Source organism: Trichechus manatus, unplaced genomic scaffold (assembly GCF_000243295.1).
Source record: "Trichechus manatus latirostris isolate Lorelei unplaced genomic scaffold, TriManLat1.0 scaffold00258, whole genome shotgun sequence".
Taxonomy (NCBI): Eukaryota; Metazoa; Chordata; class Mammalia; order Sirenia; family Trichechidae; genus Trichechus; species Trichechus manatus.
Window position 1 is genome coordinate 386525 of NW_004444194.1, and position 12067 is coordinate 398591.

General features: G+C 51.0%; 1 protein-coding gene across 1 annotated transcript in view; it reads right to left on the minus strand.

Moving 5' to 3' along the window:
• The window catches only part of PKN1 (protein kinase N1), a 26902-nt gene extending 17970 nt beyond the window's left edge, over positions 1-8932 (minus strand). The window contains exons 1-4 of the mRNA XM_023724741.1: positions 8443-8932; positions 7507-7810; positions 6509-6660; positions 1778-1913 (exon numbers count right to left, since the gene is read on the minus strand). Coding sequence (XP_023580509.1) covers positions 1778-1913; positions 6509-6660; positions 7507-7810; positions 8443-8481 — 631 coding nt within the window. The 5' untranslated portion in view covers positions 8482-8932. The remainder of the gene's footprint in view (positions 1-1777; positions 1914-6508; positions 6661-7506; positions 7811-8442) is intronic.
• Positions 8933-12067: the final 3135 nt, after the last annotated feature.

The following is a 12067-nucleotide window of genomic DNA, read 5'->3' on the forward strand; positions in this document are numbered from 1 at the left end:
GAGCTGGAGAAGGATGTAGAACATAATGCTAACTCACAAAAAAAGACCAGATTTACTGGCCTAAAGGAGACTGGAGAAACCCCGAGAGTATGGCCCCCCGACACTCTTTTATCTAAGTGGTGAAGTTATCTCCGAAGTTCACCGTTCAGCCTGGGAGTGGACAGCCCCATAAAAGCAAATGAGACTAACGAGGTACAGTAGTCCAGTGACAAGGGGCAGAAGGGGACAAGGAAGCTGGTGATAGGGAACCCAAGGTTGAGTAAGGATAGTGTTGATGTGTTGTGAGATTGTTAACCATTGTGTCATAGGGCAACATGTGTAGTAACTGTTAAATGAGAAACTATTTTATTCTGTAAGCCTTCATCTTAAGTGAGAATAACAGCACAACTGGAAGAGCGAAGTCAATGTCACTGAACTGTGCATGTAGAAATTTTTGAAATGGTGTATCTTTGGCTATGTGTATTTTCACCAAAAAAAAAAACGTTGAGAAGTTAGAGGGTTAACATGTTGTGGGGTTGTTAACCAATGTCATAAAATGATATGTGTACTACTGTTTCATGAGAAACTATTTGTTCTGTAAGCCTTCACCTGAAGTACAATTAAAAAAAAAAAAAAAGTTTGTGAGTGGCCATCTAAGATAGAACTATTGGTCTCTACTCATTGGGAGCAAAAGAGAAAGAAGGAAATCCAAGACACAAAGAAGAAACTAATCTATAGAACTAATAGTCTACACAAGCAATGGCCTCACCTACTTTGAGACCAGAAGAACTAGATGGTGCCTAGCTACCACTACGGACTGTTCCAACCAGGGACTCAACAGATGGTCCCAAATAGTATGGGAGAAAAATGTGGAACAAAACTCAAATTCCTAAAACAAAGGCCAGATCTACTGGACCAGTAGAGACTAGATGAACCCCCGAGACTATCACCTTGAGATACCCCTTAAACTTGGAACTCAAACCATTCCCAGACGTCACCTTTCAGTCAAATGACAGATTGACTCATAAATAGTATCACCCTTGAGTACTGTGCTCCTCTAAATAATCACCTAAATAGAACCAAATGGTAAACATTTTCCCTAGACCAAAGATGAGAAGGTAAGGGGGAGATAGGGAAGCTAGATTATGGGAAACAGAACAACCAGAATGGAAATAATGAGAATGCTGACATATTGTGAAAAATGTAATCAATATCACTGAACAATACGTATAGAGCTTGTTAAATGAGAACCTAATTTGCGGTGCAAACTTCTCACTAAAAACACAATGAAACATTTTTTAAAAATAGTGGCAGGATTTGGCTCACAGGTCATAGTTTGCCAACACCTGATCTAGTCTAAACCTTGCCTGGTACAAATGGGAAAGCGAGGCCCAGAAAGGATCAGGAACAGGGCCCAAACCTCACATGGGACAAATGGGAAACTGAGGCCCAAAGAGGCTCAGGAAGGACCCTCACATGTGACAAATGGGGTCAGGAACGGGTCCCAAACCTCACCTAGGACAAATGGGAAACAAAGACCCAGACAGTCAGGAACAGGTCCCAAACCTCACACCAAACCTCACATGGGACAAATGGGGTCAGGAACAGGCCCCAAAACTCACATGGGACAAATGGGAAACCGAGGCCCAGAGAGGGTCAGCAACAGGTTCCAGTTGCACAGTGAGTTATGGTGCCCACCTCCCTGCCCCAGAAAGAGGCCTCTCATGGGCTGGGAGCTGAGTCCTACAGGGCAGGTCACAGGCCAGCTGTCTCGGGTGGGCCTCACCTTGGGCCTTACCTTGGGACTCGTCTGGGGCCACCTGGCTCTCCAGCTGGCCAGCCTGCAGCGCCCGGCGGAGCTGCATCCGGATGATGTCAATCTTGGTCTTACTGTCCTGCAGCATCTGCTGGGCTGTGAGCAACAGCTTCCGGTCCTGGGGGCAGAGATGCGCCATGAGGGGAAGGCTAGGCAGCCAGGGTCGGACTACCAGCCCTTCATCCATGCTGCACAGGCCCCCGGCAACCGTGTGTTGGAGTGTGTGTGGGGTGTGACAGTGTACACATTCACACATTCCCGGGTACAGTGATGTAGCACACAGGTTCAAATCCCAGCTCAGCCACTTTCCAGTTGGGTGATCTTGGACAAGCCATTCAGCCTGTCTGGGCCTGTTTCCTCATCTGTAGAGTGGAGATGCTGATAGTGCCGACCCCCACTGGATTGAGGACTGAAGAAGCTGATCTGAGTGCAGGGCCGAGTCAGCCTGGCACACAGCAGGCGCTGTGTCTATTAACTGTCAGGACAGCGTGCACCTGGCAAACTGGTCCCTGCAGCCAGGGTAGCCCTGGCTGCAGCACGTGGGTGAATCTCTGAGAGTGACTAGGGGTACGCAATAAGCAAGGGGCTGTGTGTGGGGTTCAAGGTATGGCCATGACCACACATAGCCCACAACCTCGTGTGTGTACAAGTGTTGGAGAAATGGTTGTGGATTTTTCCATCTACTTTGTAGTGTGTTTCCATTTAGGTAAGACACTTTGTCTTGTCCAAGCATGCTCAATGGGGTCACGCCATCCCCAAACCAAAAAAAACCAAACCCATTGCCATCGAGTTGATTCCAATGCATAGTGACCCTACAAGACAGAGTAGAATTGCCCTATAGGGTTTCCAAGGCTGTAATCTTTAAGGGAGCACATTTCCAGGTCTTTTCTCCTGCAGAGCGGCTGGTGGGTTTGAACCACCAACCTTTAGGTTACCAGCTGAGCGCTTAACCACTGCACCACCAGGGCTCCTTATGTCATCCCCAAAGGGGCAGAAATTGGAAATGAGGGGACAAAAACTCTTACTCTTTTTACGTATAAACCATAGATACACATACAGTACATGTGGTTTATCTGTAAGATTAAAATTTCATAGGGTGTATTTGTACATGTGGAAATTGTTGAGTTGATAAAGGTTTTGTTGTATATATTTTTACTATAATAAAACAAATTCACAGGTGTAGCTCAGACAAAAAGTTATACACCAATGTTCATACCAGCACTGTTCACGATAGCCAAAAGGTGGAACAACCCAAGTGTCCATCAACAGATGAATGGATAAACAAAATGTGGTATATCCATACAGTGGAGTACTATTTGACCATAAAAAGGAAGAAAGCACTGGTATGTGCTACAACGTGGATGAACCTTGAAAACATTATGCTCAGTGAAAAATACCAGACACAAAAGGCCATATATTTTATGAGTCTATTTACATGAAATGGTCAGAACAGGCAAATCCAGAGAGACAGAAAGTAGATTAGAGGTTGTCAGGGGCCAGGGTGGGGTGGAGGATGGCGAGTTACTGCTTAAAGGGCACTGAGTTTCTGTTTGGGGTGATGAAAAACTTGGGCCATCTGACTCCAAGAGTACACTGCTGGGAAATCCCGGGCCCTGACAAGGGTACCAGCTCACCAGGTCTCATAAGCTGAGCTGGGATTTCCCAGAGAATCCTTACCCCAAGGCGGGTGTTCCCCAGCTGTTTTAATAAACCCAGAGCAACAACCCACGGTGAGAAAAGAGGACACTAGGTGGTTCTGTTTAAAAAAACTAACAAACTAAACCCGTTGCTGTCAAGTTGATTCCTACTTACGGGGATCACATATATTACAGAATAAAACCGTGCTCCATAGAGTTTTCTTGGCTGTAATCTTTTTTTTCTCCTAAATTGTATTTGGTTGTTGTTGTTGAGAATATACACAGCAGAACATACACCAATTCAAGTTTCCACATGTACAATTCAGTGACACTGATTACATTCTTCAAGTTGTGCAACCATTCTCACCCTCCTTTTCTGAATTGTTCCTCCCTCATTAAACGAACTCACTGCCCCCTAAGGTTCCCATCTGATCTTCTGAGTTACTGTTGTCACTTTGATCCCATACAGATAGTTCTTAAGAGAGTATAATGCTCAAAGCAGACCTTTTTTTACTAGTTAAGCTAAAAACTATTGTTCAGTTTTAAGATGACTTCAGGGGATGTTTTTGGTTTAAGTTTTAAAAATTATCTCAGGGCGACAGTTTCAGGGGTTCACCCAGCCTCCATGGTACCAGAAAGTCTGGATTCCACAAGAATTTGAAATTCTGTTCTGCATTTTCTCCCTTTTGATCAGGATTCTTCTATGGAATCTTTGATCAAAATGTTCAGTAATGGTAGCTGGGCACCATCCAGTTCTTCTTGTCTCATGGCAAAGGAGGCAGTTGTTCATGGAGGCAACTAGCCACACATTCCATATCCTCCTCCTCTTCGTGACGCTTTCTTCCTCTGTTGATCCAAGTGAACAGAGAGCAGTTGTTGTGCCTTGGATGCTGCTTGCAAGCTTTTAACGCCTGAGGTACTAAACAACAAACTAGGAGGTACAACAGAGCACTAACCATGTTACCAGGCCAATTAACTGGGATGCCATGAAACCCTGACCTTATACTTCCAAACCAAGGAACCAAACCCCATGAGGTGTTTGGCTGTACATAAGCAGCCTCAGCAACTACTCTTTTTTTTTTTTTTTGTAAATATATCTATCACACAACTTTTGCCAATTCAACTTTTCACAGGTGTACAACTTATTAACAGCGATTAAAATAATCAACTGTGCAATCCTACCCTTAATCAATGCAATTTTTCTATCACTATTAACCCCCCTTTTTCCTGTCCCCTTCACCACTGATAACCACTAATAAACTTTGGTCACTACGCATCTGTCTTTCCTTGACTTTGTATATAAGTGAAGTCACACAATATTTGTCCTTTTGTGTTTGGCTTATTTCACTCAGCATAATGTCTTTAAGCTCCATCCATACTGTAGCGTGTATCAAGACTTCATTTCGCCTGTTGGCTGAGTATTATTCCACTGTATGAATATACCACATTTTGTTTATCCACTCAACTGCTGATGGGCATTTAGGTTGTTTCCACCTTTTGGCTATTGTGAATAGTGCTGCAATGAACATTGGTGTACAAATCTGTTTTTGAATCTCTGCTTTCAAGTCTTTTGGGTATATACCTAGGAGTGGAATTGCTGGGTCATATGATAGTTCTATTTTTAGTTTTTTGAGGAACTGCCACACTGTTTTCCACATCCCTGGTTAGATTTACTCCTTGGTATTTTATTCTCTTAGCTGCTATTGTAAATGGAATTGTTTCTCTACCTTCCCTTTCAGTTTTCTCATTGCTGATGTATGGAAGCGCAACTGATGTTTGTTTGTTGACCTTGTACCTTGCAACTTTGCTAAATTCTGCTATTAGTTCTAGAAGTTTTCTTGTGGACTCTTTGGGATTTTTTGGCTGTGATCTTTACAGAAGCGGATTGCCAGGCCTTTCTCTGTGGTGCCACTGAGTGGTTCGAACCACTCACCTTAAGGTTAGTAGTTGAGTGCAAACAGTTTGTGCCACAGGGGCCCCTGGTTCTATCTATAGGAAGCTCAAAACGAGGCAAAACTAATCTGAGGCAACTGAAGTCTGGGTATCAACTGGAGGGGGCGTGAGGGAACCCTCTGGGTGACCGGCAACGTTCTATATTTTGATGTGGGTGATGTGTGCACAGGTAAAAAAATCCATCAGGCTGTACACTTAAATTCTGTGCACTTTACTGCACATACATTACACCCCAATAAAAGTTACAAAAATAATCTGAGTGCTGTGTCCTGCCACACAATATTCGCAGTTATGTAAGCACACACACGTGACCACATGTCGTCAAGAATCTGTTCTCCTGACAGTGTGACCATCATGTCTCTCGCTGTAGGTCTGGCTGGGTGAGAATCTCTGCATGTTGCTGTAGATCTGTGTGTGTGAGCCCAGCAATGTTATCACTGGGGACGTGTGAGTGTCTGCGGGACAATGCCAGGCTCTGGGTGTGGATTTAATTGTGTGTGTGTGTCTAGGTGTTCTTATATTGGTTGGTTTCTGGGTAGTATATGACGGTGCCTATGTCTGTGTGCATCTAGATGCTGATGTGACTATGTATGGTTGTCCATGCTATGTTTCTAAGTGTTGTTACTGCTGTGTCTCTAGATGTTGATGATGATGTGTGTGTGTCTAGGTGTTGTTATGATTCTGTATGTCTGTGCCTCTAGGTGTTGACTTTGTGTGTCTGTGTGTGCCCTGGCTGTCTGTGTGTATGTGTGTGAGAGACATGTCCCACAAGCAGTGAGAGTCTCTGTGCTGCCCTGACTGTGGATGTCCTCGAGTCTCTTGGGGTGTGGGGGACAGTCTTTGCCATGTGTCTGTCTGACATCACCAACATTCACCATTTCCCATATGCCCCCATGAGCTGCCCACTCCCCAGTCCTGTTTCCAAGTCACCTGATCAGCCCTTCTGTCCCTGACCCAGAGGGTCCCAGCCTCCCAGTGGGGCAGCTGTAAGTGCCCTCTGCCCCTCACCCCCCAGAACCCTTGGTCTACACACATGCGGGCGAGTATGCATGTATGTGCACACATGTGGATGCATGTGAGGTGTGTACACACATACAGGGGTATGCACGCACGCAGTTCCCACCTTGGTGCTGCCGTGGCTGTATGTCTGGATCATGTTCTCTGCCCCCTGCTTCACCTTCAGCTCAATGGCCAGTTGCTTCTCCAGGCCAGCCACACGGCTCAGGTTGGTGGCCAAGCAGGCTGGGCTGCCCGCACCCGGAGAGTGGGGGTCATCTGGAGGGGGAGGGTGGGAGAGAGTCACCATGGTCCTCACCTTGGTCTGCTCGGAGGCGCTCTGCCCGAGCTTGGAGGATCTGCGCTCAGCTCAGCCTAAATATCTCCCACCCCTGGAGTCCAGGAAGGAATCTCTGGGTATTCATGTGACAGTGGTTAAGTTTTTGGGTGCTGGCTGGTGTTGGTGAGACCGTGTGTGTGAATCTCTGGAGGCTGGTGTGACCATGCGTGAGTCTCTGTGTATTCATATGACAATATAATGTCTTTGGGCATCGTCCAGGTGTTGGTGTGACTATGTGTGTGAGTGTCAGGGTGTTGGTTTGACAGCAGGTACATCTTTGGGTGCCATCTGGTTGTTGGAGATGACTGAGACTCTCTGGGAGGTGACAGCATGTATGTCTGGGTGTCAGTGTGAGAGTGTCTCGGTGTTGACAGCATGTACATCTGTGTGTCGGTGTGTGACGGCTTCTGAGTGTTGACAGCATGTACGTCTGGGTGTCAGTGTGTCATGGCCTCTGGGCGTTGACAGCATGTATGTCTGGGTGTCAGTGTGTGATGGCCTGTGGGTGTTGACAGCATATAAGTCTGGGTGTTGGTGTGTGACAGCCTCTGGGTGTTGACAGCAAGTACATCTGGGTGTCGGTGTGAGAATCTCTGGGTGTCAGGTGGCTGTGAGGATTTTGCTCTCTGCTACGACTGTGTTTGGAGACTCAGAGTCACTGTGACTAAGTCTGTCTCTTCGGGGCCAGTGGAGATGGTATTGAATCTCTGGTGCTGGCCTGGCTGTGCGGGCAGTGGGGGTGTAGTGAGAACCCCTGGAGTCCTGCGTCCCCCGCCCCAGCTCACCATGGGCAGCAGTCACAGGGTCGGGCAGCACCACGTGGGCGTGCAGCTCCTGCAGCTGCTGGTGCAGCAGGTCAAGGCGGCGTGAGGAGCCACGCAACAGCAGTTCCACGGGGCCCAGGTTGCGGCCCAGGTCGGTGGTGGCCCGCCGCAGGTTCTCGGCACCTTCCTTCAGCTTCAGCTCCTTGCGAATCTCTCGCCTCAACCGCTCCCGCTCTAGCTCCAGCTGCTGCTGCACCCCAGGGGCTGCCAGGTCTGCCCCCGACAGGCCCAGCTGTTCCAGCAGGGACCAGGTGCGCGGCTCACTCTGCAGAATGGAACAGGGTCAGTGGGGGATGGCTCTGGGATGCAGATCACCTTGGCCAACCTGGGCCTGGCCTCCTCGTGTTCTCCCAGATTGAGACCCCCAAAGACAGGGCCTGCTCCACCTCCTCAGAGCCCCAAAACTGGGAGGTGAGGGCAGGGCCCTGTCCCTGCTTTTAACTCCCTCAAACTGTAAGGGCCCAGGGCAGGACCTGCTCCCTTCTGCAGCCCTTACAGACTAGGGGTCCCCATAGGGACAATCCTGTCTCCCTTCATCTATTCTTCATGCAGTGAGATTCTGGAAAGCAGACCCCACTGCCCCACTACTATCCCCCCAAACTAGGCGGTCTTGAAGGTAGGCCACGTTCCCCCTTTGCTGTCCCCCAGACTAGGAAATCCCAATAAGAGACCCCATCTCATTTCTGCTATTCCTCCCCAAATCAGGAGATCCCTAGGCCAGTTCTTGTGGCCCCACTGCTGTCTGCCACAAACTAGGAGGCCGTGAAGGTAGGGCCTTGCAAACTCTATGGGGCAGTTCTACTCGGTCCTATGGGGTTGCTATGAGTCAGAATCGACTCAACGGCAACGGGTTTGGTGTGGTTTACCACTAGCCCACCACAGGGACCCAGCCCCCACCTTCAGCTCCTGGTCCAAAGGGTGTTCGGGCTCCGCCATCCTGGGTCTGGGGTGAGGGCTCCGCCCTCTTCCTGAGCCTCAGCCCTGTCAGGGCCTCTCACCGCCACTTCCTCTTTCCTGCCACCTCCCAGCACACCCTGCGGCCGGCCAGCTCCAGGGTTCTGGGGCATCTAGGGGAGCTTCCCCTTAGCCCTCACTCCAGGGCCAAGCTTGCTTCTCAGAGGTAACCAGGGGACTGTGCTCATTCCCTGTCCTATGAAGGAGCCCAAGGTACACAGGTGTGCACACTATTGTGTACATGGCAAACAGGCTTCCACAAGTGCATGCAGGCTCCAGGGGCTGACCTGGGTATGTACACACTCTCATATACCTACAGTGTGCACGTGGAACACAAGCTCACACATGGGTGCACACTCCCATGCCTATGGGTGTGTACAAGGAACACAGGCTCACACGTGCGTGCACACTCCCATGCCTTTGGGTGTGCACAAGGAACAAAGGCTCACAGCTGAGTGCACATGTCTGTATCTACATGTCTGTGCACAAAACACAGACTCACAAGTATGTGTGCACTCCCATGCCTATGGGTGTGTGCACATAGAACACAGGCTCATGCATGCATGTGTACTTCCACACCTATGGGTGCGTGCACAGAGCACAGGCTCTCACGTGAGTGCACACTTCCATGTCTGTGGGTGTCACAGGTTTCACGAGTGTGCGCACATTCCCATACCTACCCACTGTATACTTGTATGCACACACCTAGGAGTGTGTACACAAGTCACTGTAGATCCTGGACATGCACACTCCCAGCTACCCTGTGGACACAGCCCACGCCCTCACACATGTACGCACGCTCCCTGCAGCCCCACAACCTGCCCACGCTCCCATGGGCCTCCAGCCCTGCTGAAGCCTCCATGTGTCACTGTGGCCAGATCCTCCTGCCCCACCTCTTGTCCCCGACTTCCCCTTTGGGGTCAGTACAGCAACTTCTACAGAGGCGGAGCCCCTTTCGGCAAGCATAGGCCGTCCAACTTTCTGGTTCCTCCCGGTCCAGCTGCCCACAGCTCTGAAGTCTAGGGGGCCTGGCCAGCCCAGTGGGTCTCCCTGAGGCCAACACATTGAAGAGGAAAGCACTGGGGCGTTAGGATGAGGATTAAAACGAGCAGCCTGCAAACACTTGCTGAGCACACGCTAATACTCAAATACAACTATTGGTAATAGTCGTTACCAGAAGCTCCACCCAGGTCAACTAACGCAACTCCTCGAGGTAGGCACTGTTTTCACCCCATTCTCTAGATAAGGAAATAGGCCCAGAGGGGTGCCGTAACTTGCCCCAAAGTCCCCCAGCCAGCAGGAGGCAGGCCAGGATTTCAAAAGGAGCATCCGGTATCCGAGCACTGGCTAAGTGCTGCACCTGTGTTATCTCCCGCTATTCTGAGAACCCATTTCACAGATGAGGAAAGTCATCACTGGCTGCTGACCAATCTCAAGGGCAGCTGCCCCCAGGGCAAGGTTTGCCAAGAGCATATATCCTACCAACCTCTCACAATAACCCTGAGCAGCTGCTGTTATTCTCCCAGTTTACAAGAAAGGAAACTGAGGCTCAGAGAGGTAACAGCAGTTCTCAACCAGGGGTAACTTCAGCCCACCACCAGGGACACTTGGCAATGTCCAGAGACATTTCTGGTTGTCACAACTGGGGGGGATACTACTGGCATCCAGTGGGTTGAGGACGGGGATGCTGCTAAACATCCTACAGCGCCCAGGACAGTCCCCCACAGCCAAGAAAGATCCAGCCCCAAACGTTAAGAGCGCCAAGGCTGAGAAACCCTGGGTTAAAGGACACAGACTCAACCCCGGGCTGTCGCTACTCCTCAGTAACTATCTGACAGCAGCCCCATCTGCCACAAGTGGCCCCATCTCTGTCCCTCTCCCCTGCAAACACCCTTTTTAGCCCATTTTTCCAATGACAGAACCGAGGCTCAGAGAGGCGAAGGCACTGGGCCCAGGGGACACAGTAAGAAGTGACAACACTCACATATCCTCTCCCAACCAGGCCAGCCCTACTCCCTCCCCAGCAGGCAGAGCAGGGGTACAGCCAGGAGAGAGGCCAGCTCAAATTGGGAAAGTCCAGGCAGAGAGGAAGAGCACTGCTCTGGGCCCACCTCTGGCCACTGAGACCTGAGAATAGGGAGAGAGACAGGCCCAGCCTCCTGGGTCCTCCTCCCTGGGGTGACTCATTCCTTCCCAGGGACAAGGGGTCACCTGAGGGCCAACAAGGCAAACCCAGGAATCAGGGGCCTGGCCTGGCATCAAAGAATCCCTGCTCTCCCTCACTCTGGGAGCAGAAGGCTCCAAGCCCAGAGCACCCATTTCCCTGCACCCCCCTCTGCCCAGAGCAGCCTGGGACCTAGACCCCCATGTCCGGAGATTTCAATGCCTTGGGCGTTTCCGGAATCTGGACAGGACATCCGTTTGCCGGACACAGAATAGACAGGCATATGTCGGGAAAGACAGAGGGACAGGGCAGCAGCCTAGGCAGCCACAAGAAAGGGATGGTGGGAGGGGGGCAGAAAGCGGGGGGCCAGGCACAGGTGGAGCCTCGTGGCAAACACAGCCTTCGTCTGGGTCGTGTGGTACACGTCAAGCGCATGCACGTGCGGGGGGGCTCCAAATCAGCCCTCCCTGGGCTGGGGGTAGGGGTAGGGACCCCAGCCCATGCCCACCCCAAGGTCTGACCTTGTGCGATCGGCAACACCAGATACGCCCAGCTCCTCGACAAGGCTGGCAGGCCATCAGCAGGACTGGGGGGGATATCATAGGGGGTCACAGGGGAGACACAGAGAGGATGGGGCAGGTGCAGAAGGAGATGAGAACCTGTTACACAGAGACCACAGGACAACAGACTGCATGGTGAGATGCTAAAGGGGGCATAGAGGCAAAGGACATGTCTCAGATTTGGATCATTGAGTCAAAGAAAGTCGGAGGTCAACCTGCCCCCGATTGTCCCAGATGAGGAAGGTGAGTCCAAGGCAGTGATGTCCTCAAGGTGGCACAGGGAGGCCAGGGCACAGCCTGGATGGGTGGCAGGTTGGTGCCAGTCAGGAGTGTATGTGTGTACACGGGGTGACCCAGTCCTGACACCAACGGAGGGCAGGCAGAATCCCAGGTGTGGAAGCATCCCCTGCCTATTGACCCCACACAGCCCACCTGGGATAAGGTTCCGCCCCGCAGCCCGCAGCCCGTAGCCCGGAGGTTGGGCATGAGGGTCCCCCGTCCCCCGACCTAATGAAGGGACTCGGGCATTTCTGCCAACAGGTGCCAATCTGGGTGGCGTCGGGACCATCATAAATCTCAGTCCGTAGGCAGGGCTGCTGGAGCTTTGCTGCGCGGGGGAGGGGCAGGGGCCAAGCGGCGTCCTTCCTCCGCGGGCACCACGCCAGGCACCTGACCCAGGTGGAGAGCAGCATCTGCCGGGAACTGAGCGCTGGGGAGACGGGCATATAGGGGCCGACAGGCACCGGGACGCACAGCCAACCACACCACCCGAAGTCGCGCCTCCACCATGCCCCCTCGGATTCCTGGGGCAGGGCTGAGATCGGGGTGCCGCGGGGCTCTTGGT